This window comes from Anopheles merus, chromosome X (genome assembly GCF_017562075.2).
Source record: "Anopheles merus strain MAF chromosome X, AmerM5.1, whole genome shotgun sequence".
NCBI classification, from domain to species: domain Eukaryota; kingdom Metazoa; phylum Arthropoda; class Insecta; order Diptera; family Culicidae; genus Anopheles; species Anopheles merus.
Window position 1 is genome coordinate 7,932,395 of NC_054081.1, and position 16,456 is coordinate 7,948,850.

The following is a 16,456-nucleotide window of genomic DNA, read 5'->3' on the forward strand; positions in this document are numbered from 1 at the left end:
AGATCTGCCGCATGGTGAAGATCTGTTCAGTGGTTGATTTTCCGTTTCGGAATCTTCTTTGATAGTTTCCGACTGTCGCTTCGACGTGCGGGACAAGGCGATCCTGCAGGTTCAGGGAGAATATTTTATATGCGGTATTCAACACGGTAATACCCCTGTAGTTGTTGCAGTCCAAACTGTCTCCTTTCTTGTATATGGAGTAGATGCCGGTTCGCTAACCCACTGACCAGATCTCCATCCTTGTTGCAACAACAGGTTAGGTTACCTTGGGTACAATGTTGTTTCGGTGACCTGCTATCGCTTGGTAAAACTTTCGTGTCTATCCGTACGCCTCTCTGGTTTGCTCGAGTTCCCCCCGCATGTTTTGCTCTTCCAAAGCATGCTTTTTGGAGCGGTGAACTCGTTTCTCTTCGCGTCTGAGCCGTGAATATTCCTCTGCGCATTCCCGCGTTCTATGCCGTTGCTGCATTGCTCGGTATGCAGTATTCTTACGTTCGGTCTATTGTCTGCATTCATCGTTGAACCAGCCAGATTTGGTGTTGCCACGACGTGGTGGGAATATACTTCTTGCACAGATTATTATTTTTGTTTTTAGAGCGTTCCACCTCTCGCTCGTAGTTTCATACCTGTTTTCTGGTAGTAGAGACTCGTCTAAAGCGGCTTTGAATTCCTGTTGGACAGTAATGTCCCTTAGAGTGTCCGTGTTGAGCCGAGGCTGCGTGATTGTCTGAAATATTGGAATGAAAATTCTGTTTAAGCGGATGTGAATCCATTTGGGGCATTTAAAAAGCTTTCTTACCGGAACATTTTTCAATCCTCTCCTTCTTGTTTTTTGTTGTTGTTGAAATGAAACTTATACAACTACAAGGTGTGAAACAGCTGTTTCTAGTTTTTGTTTATTCTTCATCCTCTTCGTTCTCTTATATTTATCATCACCCTCTCTGGAGGGCAAAAAGTTACTTAACTTTGGACAAGACAAAATGAAAAAAAAAAACAAATACAAATCAACTGCACAAAGCGGTTGGATGTATGTGGCGTACAAATCGCTCGTAATATGAATAACTCCCTAACTCCCTAACTCGTAATCGTGCGTATGGCACCGGCTCTCACGCCCCCTTTCCCCCGCGCAAACAAGCAAACAAATAAACAAATAAAAAAAATGAACAAAAAGGAGAAGAAAAAATCCCACTAATCATAGTATCAAAATTCTGTTAACACTTCATCACTTACTGCTAACACTACTTAGCACTACGCACGACGCACTATTGCAATTTGCTTCTCTCCCTGTCGCTCTCTCTCTCTCTCTATCTCACTCTTTCTCTCTCTCTCTCTCTATGTGTCTTTGCACCAAAATGTTTTTTTTTTAATTTATTATTTATTTATACAATGGGGTAAAGGGGTCAAATTAAAGCGATTTTGATCATATTTCAAGTCACCCTTCTTCGGTGTGTCAGCGCTTGCTTAAAAAGTGGTTCACCTGCAGAACGCTGCAAGCTTCAGGCATCAGCAAGAATTGACGGACATGAACAAACACACACACACTCGCATATACACCCAGCAGGACAACCCTAGCCCTGAAACGCTGCCGCCCTGGCTTAATCGACTTTCGGTGCCAAAACCAAAAACGAGCTCAAGCTGCGGTCAAGCAGCGAAACCACAGACATAGCCGGCACCAAGTTGGCCGGAGGAGGAGAAGGAGAAGAGGAAGGGTTCTGTGCCGCACTATGTCACACCTGACCTGCCCTGTCCGGCGGGTGGTAGATGTGTGGATCAGACTTTGTTAAAGAAGCTGTGTGAGATCACGCGTGCCCTGTTGTGCGCACTGTTGCGCCTTCTTTTAACCCATTACTGCCTAGCGTAATTAGTCCGTTTTTGGGGAGCGATTGTCCACCAAACTGAACGCGCATTGTAGATGATACTAATTTATTAGTGCTTTTTTGTGCCAGTATCACTTTATCTGTCTTTTTTTTTCTTTTTGGTTTTTGTTGTGTTTGAATGACGCCATTTCTTCCATCTTAAAGGATTCCTCAAATTTGGGACAAAACGTTACAAAGCAAGTGTAAAGAGGAGATATCAAGCACAAGGGTACTTTTTTTTAATATTTGAACGAAGAAGGCTTCGAAAATGTTGTGTTACCAAAATCGTCGGAAGTTAAGTCTGACTAATAAATCATTTGATGAGCACGTATCCAAACAAAACTCAGCGAAGCTGTGCATATTGCAACCGATGCACAGCATGCATATATTTGTTTGAAGTGTGATGTGTGGATTTGCACTAGTGGTGGGAGCTCGGAACCTATGCTTGAATCGATTCCGACTCCGAAAGTTGACGCGAAGCCCAGCCCGGAGTCGGATCCCGAGCCAATTCCAGAAACGGACTCGGTATCAGCTTCGGAAACGGATCCAGAATCGGAATCGGAATCAGATCCGGAACGCGAATAGATCGTTATAAGTAAATTTTGATTCTTTGCGGCCATCAATACGTAGTAACATTGGATACTAACACCTGTTCTTATGAGGATGCCGAAAGGATTACGAAGCGAATTCCGCTTCCGGAACCTAGTTCGATTCCGTTTCCAAAACCGATTCTGATTTCGGACCGATTTCGATTCCGGAACCGATTTCGAAATCGGATTCGGTTTTGAAGCCGAATCCGGAACAAATTTTGGCGCCGATTCCGGGACAAATTCCGGACAAATTCGGGAATCGATTCTGATTCCGGGGCAGATTCCGATTCCGGAACCGGAGACGATTCCGAAACGGGAACCAGAGACGATTCCGGAACTGGGACCGATTCTGATTCCGGAACCGATTCTGATTCCGACTCCGGAACCGATTCCGATTCCGGAACCGGAGACGATTCCGGAACTGGAACCGAATCCGATTCAAGGACCGATTCTGATTCCGGAGCCGATTCCGATTCCGGCACAGGAAACGAAGATGATTCCGGAACTGGAATCGATTCCGGAACCGGAACCGATTCCAAAGCCGTTTCCGGGGTCAATTCCCAAATCTATTCCGGAAACTGATTCTGGACCAACTATCTGGAAAACTTCATTTCTACCATCCCTATTATGCACCCTTCGCAGTACTTCGTCCAGCATCCACACACAACGATTCAAAAGCCGATAATGCTGATTAACTATTGAAATCATTTCTGCTAGCTGATCGGCGTACAAATATTCATGCGTTTCAGGTAGCCTCTAAACACATCTCAAAAATTCACAAACAACAACAAATCTGTCTCCCCGCCCCGCGTGTTGGCACAAACCTAAGGTGTAATATACAGTTTCAGCTCATTTGGATCACGTTTTTGAGCTGCACGCGGGCAGTAATGGGTTACCTTTGCTTGCAAAATTACGCAAAATTACGCAAAATTACTTACTATTATTAAATCGCACGAAAAACGGCAACATTAATGAGCGAAAAACAAAAAAAAAACAATCACGCGCAAGTGGTGTTTCTGTACAAGGTAGCAATGGGGAGCTGCAATAACAATTCCCCTTGCTTCGCCTACTACCCCGGCAAAGTTGTTGCGCATGGATGGAGTCGTGAGAGGATTTGGTTTGCAAAAGCTCTCGTGCTTGTTGCCGTGCCTGTCAGTTGTGTGTTTAACAATTCTAATCAGATAAATTAAATTTAGATTCTCGTCGCATTGCCACACAGCGAGCAAATAAATTAAGTCTTCCGGCTGCTTTACAGGCGGTCGCGCGAGTTTCGATCTTGAGTTTCAAACGTTTTGGGTAGTTTTGCTTTGCTTTTTTTAGACGATAGCGGAGGGCAGGAGAAGGGGGGTGTGGGGAGCAAAAGGGTTCTTAACGATTAAATTCTTATCCTTTCTCCATCCATCACACTAGCCGTGCGCGCAGCCTTTTCGATTCAAACGGTCTCATAATCCTTTGGTTGCTACAACGGTTTCCCCTGCTGAACCCCTATTTGTGTAAGGTTTCGCCGTTTTTTTTCTTCTTCTGCAGGTGTGATGCTTTCGTTTGAGCAAATCTTTAGTATAAATCAGCGGTGCCCGGTCGAGCTCCGGGCCGTAGCGCACAGCCAAAGCACATAGGGATCAAGGCTTGTTTCGATGAAATGTCCGAAAACTTATTGTCGAACGCGCACCACCCTGTGCAGCTGAAGGCCATTCGGGGTGGGGTGGAGGGCAGAAGGGTCGGGCAAGATTGTAATGCTTTCAAACACGGTAAGCGCTGCCAATCATGTTCACAGCGTGGATTGCACAAAGAGATTGTAGATGTAAATAAATAATTCTTTTTAAAATGTCTTTGTTGGTAAAGTTAACTACAATTAAACGCTCTACCTTTTTAGCGTTTTTCGATCAACGTTAAATAAATGAGGCTAAATAAAGGTTCGTTTAGTGATTGCGAGTGGACGTGAATTTTTTAAATGACATTTTAAAGAACGTCCATTGAAATATAGAGCATAGCACACCAAATAAAGGAATTTTACAGGGTTTTCCAGGAGTTCTCATAGCTGTGGGGCACTTTATTGACTCCTTCTTACGTGAAATGAATTTAATGTAATAGGAATTCGACTCTACAGCACACTTGTTGCACAAATCCAATAGGAATTTCCAACGAGCCTGTCCAAAAAGGGTGCCCTAGAGTCCATTTTTCATCATATGAAGTACACTTCCTATAAGAAAGAGTCAAGAAAGTGTCCCACAACTACGAGAACACCTGGAAAACCCAGTATATACCCCAAGTATTAGCAGCGTTCCCTACAATACAGGATTTCCCAAGATTTATTGGTTGGTTTCCATACATTTTTGGTGCGTGCCCATGATTTTCCCAGAATTTTTTGGTCAAATTGTATGATGATATCTAATTGGAAAATACCAATTAATTATACGAAATAATTGTATTGGTATTTTCAATACCAATGGGTTAAAATACCACCGGGATACGATCAAAAAATCATGGGAACGCACCAAAAAATCATGGGAACTAACTAATAAACCGTGGGAAACCCTGTAATATTTTTCATTTAAAGCATGTTTTTTGCCATTCCCCACTGCTCCACCCGCCACTCCGCACCAACCAAGCAACAGCAGCACGGGCCGCGGGAAGGAAAATCATGCAAAATCAAGCCTTGACCAAGGGGGATGAGGATGGTGGAGGCTGCCGCTCCGCCTACCAACCCCCGAATTGAATACGCATCGCAATGTTTTGGTATGATCTGTTTAGTCAGAAAAGTGGCAATTGAATAATTTAAATAAACTAACGAACTCGATTAGTGGAGAGTGTAGTAAGCGGCCAGCCAGCAGCTGAGGGTAGGAACGGCAACGAAACACAAGGCCGGATACACTAGTCATTACACTACAGTGTGCTGTACAGAGGTGGCTGGCGCGGTAGAGTCCGAACGCTTTTGTCGCTTGGCTATCCCCACATTTCGCTATCGTCGAGCTGGTTCGGCTGGAAGGAATGCGTGGAAAACAACAACAATACATACAGTGCACGGTTACGGTGCGGCGGCCATACAGACACATACCTGTGACTCCGGGGCGTTCTGCTGCGGATTCAGCTCGGCGGTGGAGCTAGTTTGCAGATGGGAAAACTGTTGCGTGACCGCCATCGTGCCGTCCGCGCTTACCTCGATCCGCGAAATGATGTTATCTAGAAGGAGGGTTAATCGATTAAAAACATTCTAGCGCAGTTTTGGGCTTTTATCAGGGTTGAGGCCTTTGAAACAATTTTAAAATTTGCTATATTGACAAAATTAAACATCTAATGTCAACGATTAAGTAGATTCAATATTGAAAATGATTCATTAACGATAACGAAACTATTGCTCACAATCATTTTGAATAATTGGTTACGCAGAGTGTAAAGCGATATCACTTAAAAGATATAAATAATCACATAATAATATTAAATGAAATAGAAAGACAGCAAGGGAATCAAAAAGTGGCAAATATCATAAAATCATGAATATTTTGTGAAACTAGTGGCCATAGAAGCTGATTAACTATTTCATACATATTCGCAGCATTTTGCCAGCGAGTTGGGAATAAAGTGATTAAAACCTGCTGCCAAAATCATGATTTGGCTCAGACTCTCTTTTTTAAACTGATTCGATAATTCTTTGAAGGAAAGCGGCGTATCGTAAGCGCATGGAAAGTTGGTAGGGAAAACTTTCAAAAGCATTTCGAAATGTAAAAGATTGAAAGTTTGTTGTTAGCACGTGTGAAAGCACAAGATTTGATCTTGAACAGAAATCTAGTACATTTTTCTCTTCTCTTTACCTCTCTTTACATCTCTTTTCTTTTGATTATACATCAGAAAAAATGAGAATTGTGATACTAAGAATCGTTGCCAGGAGGAGAAGTGACGTATAATAAAATTCGGCACAAGTGTGTGGCGTATATGTGGACGCAAGGACTGTGTAGGAACGAGGTCAAGTAATGTAGAACGATTTGACAAGTAGCCAAAAGTTCGCTACAGGCAGTTTGACATCCAAGGGCGCTTTACGATTCAAATTTTAATTGTGATAAAAATGATAAATCGGTCTGGTGAGCACAAGAAATTGTTAATTAGTTCATAAATTTTACAGGAAGAGTATACATGCCTCAATTAATAATAAAGGTATAAGTGTATGATTAATTTTCAAGGGCTCTCCGCTGTTAAATGGTATCCAAGATGGCCAAACCGATTCTAGCTAATATTTGACCTCGTTCCTACACAGTCCTTGATGTGGACGAGTGTTTCTAGCGCGTTTTTTCTGGATCTAATAAAAGCGAAAGTTTCCACCCTACTAACTGCTGCCATTTTTAGGTACTTCATATGACTACATATGTGTAACTATATATACAAAAATGTACAATTATGATGAACAACTGGTTTGTTTCTGAAAAAAGTCTAGAAATCAGACAGAACAACAAAACCTTCTTAGATACAAACCAGCATGGATCGTTCTAAGACGATGTTTTTGGGGAATATTAAAGAAAAGACTTAAACAATTTAAAACTTTTTCAATAACGATATATGGAAAAGAGACTCCCGCATAAAGGGATTTAGAGCATGCGTCAGAAGGAACTTGAAATTTTGGGTTTTTTTTAAATATATTTTATTCAATATTCATCAGAATATGGCTTATCGTACCCCAAAAGAAAGGATATTTCAATCCCCAACTAATTGTACTGTAAAACACATTGAAATAATGAATTAAATGCATTTCTTTGTTATTTCCCACTGGGTATTATTTTTTCATGTTTGCATTTAATGCATTTAATTCATTATTTCAATATATTTTATAGTCTAAATAGTTCTAAAATTGAATTTCCTTTCTTATGATGTTCGATGTGCCATATTCTGATGAACATTTAATGAAATATAGCAAAAAAAAATATAATAAACTAAATTTCACGATTAATTTCACTGCAGCTGTAACTCAAGCATAACGAGTGAGTCACCGGAACGGATTAAGCTCGTTACGGTGAGGGGTGCCACTATGCCAATAAATGTTGTGTTCAAGGTTCATCATATAGTGTCGAAAGTAATTCCCCTATGGCCCGTCAAGACGATTTTGAAACAAATGTGGCTCGCAGCTCGAAAAGGTTGTTCATTCCTGTCCTTTACGGACACAAAATTTTATGCCCTAATTGTGTAACAAAAGCATCGAATGATCCAATCGAAAGCAATAACGCATTAAAATTAGCATAAAACCTAAATATCGAGATACTTTCATGCAGCGTTCCCTTATTGCTACCTTATTGCCTCTCAATAACCTTAACCAGAGGGCTACCCAGCGCATGATGCTCAAAGAGAGATACAAGAAGAGAAGCTACTGCTAACGGCACGCAAATTTACCTCCGAAGCTGATGCCGCTCGGGGTGTAGATCGACCAGACGGTTTCGAACAGCCCGACCGTGGACGGGCTGACCAGCTGCACCGAGACGGTCACCGTATCGTTCGGCAGCACGGCAGGCACGTAGTACTTCAGGTCCTCGTACGACAGCGGAATGTTTTGCTCCCGCAGGTTGGGGATCTGGCGCAGGCTCACGTACGTGCCGCTTGGCCACGCCACCTCGCCGTTGTTCTGCAGCAGCCAGGTCAGCTTGATACTGTCGGTTTGAGCGGGGGGGGGGGGGGGGGGGGGCGTAGTCATTAAACGTTAGGTGCACCAAGCGGATTCGGGGACGGGGATGGAATAAACACTTACGCTGTGTTTGGTGTGATCTTCTCGCCCTTGCCTACTGTGATGTCGTTGAGCAGCTTCATCGACGGTTGCCGATTTTGGGCCATAAAATCGAAGTAACATCCTACCGCGGCCTGCAGATTCCTGCATGTCGGTGGGCGAGAGGGGCAAGGGAGGGTTTTTTTTATAATACGTGTGCGTGTGTGAGAAAGATGAGAAGAAAAACGAATGTCAATGGCGAACCTGCCCCACAAGCAGTGTTGCAAAATGTCACGAGATGTTCATCAAACGGTGCATGGTCAGTCATTTGTTTTCGTGTCGTGATGATCACCGACAGAAAATGTCATGACCAAGTGAGTAAACAAGAGTTGGTTGCACACAATGTCACCAAGCATGTGATGGTCGTCTGAGTCTCACCTCTGATCATCACAGTAGTGCTCGTGACGCTGACATGATTTTGTTTCAGCCGGAATTTGTCATGACTATGCCAGTGACATTTTGCAGAACTGATCACAGTAAAACAAAAGTCATGACATAGTGACGTTGGTTGCAAAAATGTCACGAAACATGCATTAGTCACACCACTCATTGATTTTGTTTCAGTCAGATTTTTTTTTAGTTGCATTTTGCAGCACTGCCCCGCAAGCAAGCACCCAGACAACGCTTACCAGTTGGTCATATCGAGAAAGAAGGTCGCCGTGGAGTAATTAACGTTCTCGCCGATCGACTGAAACTGGTGGATCAGCTCCTCCTTGTCCGTTGTCACCATCGCTGTGCGGAAACAAAGAGGTTTAAGATTAGCGCAACTGTGTGTAACCCCTCACCGCTCTCCCACTCCCTTTGCCGCGCTGTAACGCTGGAAAGGTAAACAAAGGGCCGAATGCAGCCACTTACAGCTAAACTGCGTCAGGAAGTTTTGCTCGATATCGTCGGACGACAGCTGGTTAGCCGATGCCTCCTCATCGGTGGGATCCATCGTTTTTTTGTTTTATTTTATTTATTTTTTTTTCGAACGGGAAAGATTTTCTGCTTTTTTTGTCTTCGTTGTTGTTGTTGTTGGTGGGGCGCTTGAGGTGCTGATTGTACGAAAGTTTGAACGGCACTTGATTGAGCACGCGTGGGACCCGGGGGGTCGCCGCTGGCCGAGGTTGTTCTGTTTGGGTTGGCTGATTGGACCGCGATTGATTGTTGTTGTGCGGAAAGCACCAGGCAGACCGATGTCCGCTGCTGCTGCTGCCGCTGCTGGCGTTCGCCCCGCACGATTCACTTAACAGCCAGCATACACATCACACACAGGCACACGGGAAATATGCCACCATCACTGCCACCACACGCACAAAACGGCGAATATTGTTTCGCCGACAATGAAGGGTCACGCTGTGGAAAAGAGGTTACCTTGCAGAACGCAAAAATAAAACCCAACAAAATAGGAAACGGACTGCTGCTTCTGCTCCTGCTGCTATGCTGCTGTGATGGAACGTTTGGATGGGACTGACGGATGACAGCTCGCTGTTGTGGCTGTCACTTGTGCATTCCTTCGCCGCCAGGGAGCTGTCATCGTAGTGAAAACAGAAACGCACGAAATCGAACGATTTCACCGAATGTGCACGCCGAAGCGGGCAGTTTACGGTTGAATATCGTTTTAAAGGGTGATTTCTTATATTGTTTTAGTATTATAAACTAGTGGGAGAAAAAAGTTGCAACTAAAAACAAGGGACAATATGCGATGATGACAGCTTTGAGCACCCCTGACGTTTTAATGTGACCGTCAGTGTTGCTGCATTTAGGAAGCGCAGAAGTAAAATGTGGGCTATGATTAAGCAAATCACTGTTGGTTTTGCCCCTGCCTTTTTTTAAGTAACCCGATTTCAACTCAAAATGCATAATATTTTGTGCCGTTGGTATTAATTTTTACGGTGCCGAACGCAATGCGCAATGTTTGTAAACAATTCGAACGACGGTAGCTTGCGTGGTAGTGATGGGTGGACATGATCCGGCTCCCGGACCTACCACCAGGTGCGGAACCTTTGTTGGATTCCGGGCTTTGCTAGCCTGTTGGATATAATAAAAACATACTACAGAATGATCCAGGTTAGTTATTCAAACCTATCTCTCTCTCTCTCTCTCTCTCTCTCTCTCTCTCTCTCTCTCTCTCTCTCTCTCTTCTCTCTCTCTCTCTCTCTTCTCTCTCTCTCTCTCTCTCTCTCTCTCTCTCTCTCTCTTTCCCTCGCTCTCTTTTTTCTCTCTCTCTCCCTTTTCTCTCTCTCTCTCTCTCTATCTTTCTATCTCTCTCTGTATTTCTCCTTCTTTCTCTCTCTTTTTTTGCTTTCTCTATTTCTCTCTTTCTCTCTCTCTCTCTCTCTTTTACACACAAACAAAAATAATTTAAAACTATCAAAATTTAATGCAGACAAGTTTTGCAAAACGAAAAAAGCTCCAATGGTTGGCTATGTACTCACCAACAGATGGCGCCACTAATTTTGGCTCACCACCAGATGCTCGATCGGTTCGCTATTGTTGGTTGGCATATGTAAACAAGCGCTTAGGATTCATTTTAGCTCGGGAACCGGAGTCTTTTAGTGCATTTCTAACGTTTGGGGTACACCATGGTAATGTCGCTACGTTTGACGATTACATATTTCGAATGGGTGAGACACATTTTTTGCTTTATGGTTGGTGTAAGTGCTGCATTGGATACAATTTTATCACATGGTTCTACTCAATACTATTCCGATTCGTATAGTGATCACCGTGTTTAACATAGTTTTTTCGTTGCTTATCATAATCTTGTTGGGTTCATTTAACATTTTAATGACCGTTTACCACATGCTTTTCAATAGTTTTTAGGGTTTATTGGCATCGTTTTATAGTTTAACGAGATTAAAACATATGTTTGAGGTTGTTGTTACAAAACCTACACGATCAGGTTGGCTGAAAAAATCGTTTGCAATGATTCAATGGAAATAATAAAATAAATTTCAACGCCCATGCTAAATTGGAATTGGATGCACGTCCGATGTCGGGGTGGACTTGGCTCCCCCTACTTCGGAATCGATTCCAAATCCATATGGACCGCAGCTCCATCACTACGGACCCATCACTATTGACACAGCTGCTGACCACTGTGTGTCGCACTGGTCGTTCTAAGGAGTGAGGGGGGTAGGGGCGGAGAGTTGGAGGTGCGAGGGGGAGAATTGTCGTCGTATAAACAGTTGCCCGTGTCGGGCTGTCAGTCGTTCGCACCGTGTCGCAGCTTCCATATCGCTCAGCACACTATCCGGAGCCTCTCAGAAAGGCTTCTCCCGGGACAAGCAAGTGTGTGCTTGAGTGCGTACGTGTGTGTGTGTAAGAGTTTGTGTTGTTGCTTATCTCCTAGGGTCTCTCCAGTTCCTCCCCCCCCCCCCCCCCCCCCCCAAAAGCATCGCGAGAGCATGGCATCGGGAAGGTCATCCATCTATCAGGATCTGTCCGAGGTACGTTCGACTCCGGAGTCCGGGTGAGTCCAGGGAGTGGGGACCGTGCTTGTAGTGCGAACCCAAAAGCAGCATAAAAAAGCAAAAAAAAGAAGGAAATTGGGAGGACGTACACGGGTCGCGGGATTTTATTTGAACGCACCACTCTCTCTCTGCTTAGGAAAGGAATGAATGAAGCAGATACGGTTTTTACGTTCTTCAATGTTTAATCTTTTGTTTAACCACTTGTACCACACCCTCCCTGCCCCAGCCACCTCCCTCTCAATGTATCTCTCTCTCTCTCTGTCTCTATATCCCGGTGTTGCGTAGGATATGTTTGTTCTAGCCAATGTCTGATAATTTAGACTAGAAATCTCACCTTTAAGCCGGCCTTTAGCAGCCACAGACACACTCACACACAGGTACACCCGGTACATTTCCTGAGAATTAAGGCTATCAATTAAGAGGCACACGTTGTGGCAACACTCCCCCGCATTGATTGGAGCAAATTGTTGTGAGTTTTTGTTTTCCGGGAAAATCCGCGGACGCTCGATTGGTTCCAGCGCCACGAACAAATCGTTTCGCAACCAACGCGGAGCTATTGAGGTTCCGATAAGTGGGTCCTTATTGTGGGTTGAGAGGGTCGGGGAGGGGGGGGGGGAGAAGATGGGGAGGAGCTGAAGGAGTCGATCGATTTTGGGGCTGATGTGATGTAAGGCACCGACCGGGAAACCGGACGGAGAAATCAATAATGCGCGCTCCGCGGCGCCGCTAACCAGGATGAGCACACGAGCACGTGCGCCGAGACGGGTGTATGTGTGTTTGTGTGTATGGATGTGTGTGTGTGTCTCGTAAAAGATTTTTCCTTTTCCTTAAGCAGTAGGGTAATTCTAGACACAATAGCCACTTGTTTCCCGACCGTTATTTTTGGTTTTCTTCTTCTTTGTTACTTTTTCTGGTTGGTTTTTCACCACTTTCTTCCCTTCCTTTGCGGGAGCCCCTTATGTCTGTGTGTGTGTGTGTGTGTTTGTGTTAAATTCACACAAAATAGTACTACCGTTCGACCAACACGACCACGTGCGTTGTGCAGGGACTGACGGTAAGGGTCCGAACTAGTGTTGGGTTTCATGAATCTTTCGTTGACATTCATTCGTATGAATCTTCAGTGCATGAGTGATTCGAACTTCGAGTTGAATCTTCAAAGATTCATACATCTCAAATGAGGCCAATACCCGCGGACAGACGATGTCCGAGGGCAGAGTCGATAGCTTACGATTATATCCTCACCATTAACGTAAGAGAGATATGCTTATACCACGAACGTACCCGAAAGATATGCATGTTTCACTCATCAGGATGTTAAGGCAATGACAAGGCAAAAAAGACACAGCAACGTTTTCTCCTGCTACCTCAAGTGCTACTACATGATACGCATACATGTTTAACGAACAAAACTATACGGCTCGGCTCGGTAAACGTAGGGTGGACGCCGGAACGCTAGGGAGCAGACTTTTCCATGTTTTTGTATGACTTCGGCTGTTTTGGACCTCATGTGTGGACGCTCGCAATCGGCTCAAAGTGACTATAAAAATAAGTGAAAACAAATGAATCTCTAAAGATTCGTGAATCTTCAAGAATCATGAATCTCTAAGTATTCTTGAATCTCCAAGCATTCATGAATCTACAAGAATTCAGGAATCTCCAAGAACTCATGAATCTCTAAGTATTCATGAATCTCCAAGCATTCATGAATCTCCAAGAATTCACGAATCTCTGGAGATTCATGGATCTATAAGGTTCATATATCCATTAAACTACATAACTCAAGGGATTCACGAATCTATGGAGATGTATGATTTCCAAAATATTGAATTTGCCCAATCCCACCTAAAACTTGTCCGTTGTTGGTTCAAGCCTAGCATGGACCGTCTCCCCGTTGTAAAGCAAACTATCCGTGCAGTAAAGCGTGGTACTTTCCAAGAAGTTTCGAAAGCCTTTATAGGCTGGCATGACCACGTAGGTTACTATGCCAACAAGAAGAATAAAAACAAATCCAAGCTTTATGGGTTTTTAGAGATTTATGAATTCCTTGATATTCATGAATTCTAGAGATTCGTGAATTATTCGAGATATAAGAATCTTTCGTGATTTATGAATCTTACGAGATATAAGAATCTTTTGTGCACAGAACCTTTGTAGATTTATGAATCTTACGAGATTAATGTATCTCTGAAATTCATGAATATTTTAAAATTCATTCATCTTTGAGAATCCAACCAACCAGGATTCAGATTCATTGAATCATTCCAAAGATTCATTCAGAATCATGAATCTGAATCAGATTCACCCAACACTAGTTCGGAGTGAACTCGAACTCGAGCAATTCCTGTCGTCGCTGTTATCGCCGCTGTGCTTCCTGCATGATTATGCTGTAGCAACATACAAAAAGCACACAAATACACACACACACACACACACACACACACACACACACACACACACACACACACACACACACACACACCACACACACAACACACACACACACACACACACACACACACACACACACACACACACACACAGTTGAGTCCCTTGTCCAACAATCAAATCCCATCTAAAACCCCCCACCGCTTCCCACTATCCTTCCTGTTTAAAAAAACTGACATAATCGTTTCCCCCCATCCTTCCCCCCCTCTCTTCCCTGGTTCGCCCACAAGGCAGCCACAAATAACACAAGCACCTAACTTAAAATAACACAACAACAAAAAATAAAGATCACCCTTGGTAATGAATGTACCTTTTCTTTTCTTGATTTGCCTCTGTTGTGTCCGGTTATTCTCCTCGCTCGTATTAGATTTATGATAATGTAATCAATAAGGTAAATTTCATATACACGCATTGCCACTGTTTTATTTTTTTAGTTGTTTAGTTCACCATGCGCGATTTATGCGATGGCTTTTCGTTTCGTTGTTCTGTGTTTTTGTTTTTGTTTTAGTTTTCTCTTGACTGTCTGTTGTGTTTTTCTGTTTATTTATTTTTTATTTCGTTGTCGTTTGTCTGGCTGAGAAAACCAGCGCACTAATCTACATCTCTTTGCTGTCTGTTCTGTCTTTCCCACCCAATGTCATCTTCATCATCATCGATACCGCTGGCGTACCCTTTTCCTGCTCAGGAGCATCCCCGCAAGCTGATACCGGAGCTGTGCAAACAGTTCTACAACCTCGGATGGGTGACCGGCACCGGTGGCGGTATAAGTATTAAGCTGGAGTTCGTATAGTTCTTGCCTTTTGGTCCCTCCATACACCTCATCACCTGGAATGGCGTATTTTCTAATGGTTTCTTTTCTTTTTCTTTTTCCTCTTCCGTTTTAGCGATGAAATCTACATTGCCCCGTCCGGCGTGCAGAAGGAGCGGATCCAGCCGGACGATCTCTTCATACAGAACATCGAGGGGGACGATCTGCAAACGCCACCGGACTACAAAAAGTAACGCTGCCCGGGCGACATCAGAAACCCCATTGGCTATTATATTTTTCCGTTTTTCTTTTCTTTGTGGACAGACTAACGAAGAGCCAGTGCACGCCACTGTTTATGCTCGCGTACAAGGAGCGCAGCGCCGGGGCGGTCATCCACACGCACAGCCCGGCCGCCGTCATGACCACGCTGCTCTGGCCGGGCAAGGAGTTCCGCTGCACGCATCTCGAGATGATCAAGGGCATCTACGACTACGAGCTGAACCGCAACCTCATGTACGACGAGGAGCTGGTGGTGCCGATCATCGAGAACACGCTGTTCGAGAAGGACCTGGAGGAGTCGATGGCGAACGCGCTGCGCGACTACCCGGGGACGTCCGCGATCCTGGTGCGCCGTCACGGCGTGTACGTGTGGGGCCACAACTGGCAGAAGGCAAAGACGATGTACGTTTTCGGGGGCATTTCTTTTGTGTGTTTGTGTGTGTTCTCTATCTAATGTAATTTTATGTTTTTTTTTCCCCAGGGCGGAGTGCTACGACTATCTGTTCTCGCTCGCCGTGGAAATGCACAAGGTGGGCCTGGACGCGAACGCCGTCCCGAAACGGTACTAGATGCGACGAACGCATTCACACCCTGCCTCCTCCGCAAAACAAAACCTCCCGCAAGGATAATCACCGACTCCTCGCCTCGTGAGACACGTGGATGCATGATAATCGAATAGTGGACGTAGCGAATTAGTTGTTATCATGGCCTAGCCGTGAATTTTTTCCTACCACACGATCAAACACACAGAAAGACACACACACACACACGCATTGCGCCAAGTTTTTCTCAGGCCTTTACCGAATACCGTACCCAGAGGTGTTTTGCCTTCCGTTTGTCGTGCGTTGTTGTATTAATTATTGATTTTAAACCAAAAAAAAAAAGTAACACAAACACACACGCACCCCACACGCAACAGTAGGGAAAAACTGCACAACCACAGTGATTTTTACAGAATGCAAATGTTGTAGCAAAAGAAAGAGAATGAGAGAGAGAGAGAGAGAGAGAGCGAGAGAGAGAGCGAGAGAGAGAGAGAGAGAGAAAGAGAGAGAAGAGGGAAAGGCCACATTCGCTCATCGAGGCTTTTTGCATACGACAAAACGAACCGTGATAGAAGCGCGCGCGCACACACCCACACCCTCACACATACACACACACAATACACATTTTTGTACGAACGGTTTTTAGTGTAGGTACTTTTTTGGAGAAATACAAGCGCGCTGTTGTTTTCAGCACCAATCCCAATTTAACAAAAAAAAAAAAAAAAAACAAACTGATTGTTACGTTTTCTCTGACAACCGAACAAAAAACCTTTATTTCTTCCAGGCAACCGGTGATTT

General features: G+C 44.1%; 2 protein-coding genes across 3 annotated transcripts; one reads left to right on the forward strand and one right to left on the reverse strand.

Moving 5' to 3' along the window:
* Nucleotides 1-1,335: 1,335 nt before the first annotated feature.
* Nucleotides 1,336-9,654, reverse strand: LOC121592852 (protein ILRUN). The gene is made up of 6 exons (XM_041914697.1): nt 9,042-9,654; nt 8,816-8,918; nt 8,172-8,291; nt 7,820-8,073; nt 5,502-5,626; nt 1,336-5,425 (listed from the first exon to the last, which is right to left on the reverse strand). Exons 1-6 carry the CDS (start codon nt 9,121-9,123, stop codon nt 5,390-5,392), a joined length of 720 nt encoding a protein of 239 aa, XP_041770631.1. The 5' UTR covers nt 9,124-9,654; the 3' UTR covers nt 1,336-5,389.
* A 1,697-nt stretch (nt 9,655-11,351) lies between these two features.
* Nucleotides 11,352-15,789, forward strand: LOC121595895 (probable methylthioribulose-1-phosphate dehydratase). Of its 2 annotated transcripts, XM_041920281.1 has the most exons (6): nt 11,352-11,620; nt 14,457-14,480; nt 14,775-14,869; nt 14,974-15,087; nt 15,162-15,518; nt 15,598-15,789. In XM_041920281.1, exons 1-6 carry the CDS (start codon nt 11,579-11,581, stop codon nt 15,683-15,685), a joined length of 720 nt encoding a protein of 239 aa, XP_041776215.1. In that variant the 5' UTR covers nt 11,352-11,578; the 3' UTR covers nt 15,686-15,789. The 2 variants fall into 2 exon arrangements, with proteins under 2 accessions (XP_041776215.1, XP_041776224.1); XM_041920290.1 differs by lacking the exon at nt 14,457-14,480 and having other exon boundaries at nt 11,353-11,620.
* The last annotated feature ends 667 nt before the right edge of the window (nt 15,790-16,456 follow it).

Coding starts and splice junctions, on each gene's coding strand:
- LOC121595895 (XM_041920281.1), top strand. CDS start 11,579: ATGGCATCGGGAAGGTCATCCATCTATCAGGATCTGTCCGAG. Junction 11,621..14,456: donor TCTATCAGGATCTGTCCGAG/GTACGTTCGACT, acceptor CGCTCGTATTAG/ATTTATGATAATGTAATCAA. Junction 14,481..14,774: donor ATGATAATGTAATCAATAAG/GTAAATTTCATA, acceptor TTTCCTGCTCAG/GAGCATCCCCGCAAGCTGAT.
- LOC121592852 (XM_041914697.1), bottom strand. CDS start 9,123: ATGGATCCCACCGATGAGGAGGCATCGGCTAACCAGCTGTCGTCCGAC. Junction 8,919..9,041: donor CTTCCTGACGCAGTTTAGCT/GTAAGTGGCTGC, acceptor GTTTCCGCACAG/CGATGGTGACAACGGACAAG. Junction 5,426..5,501: donor AGAACGCCCCGGAGTCACAG/GTATGTGTCTGT, acceptor CATTCCTTCCAG/CCGAACCAGCTCGACGATAG.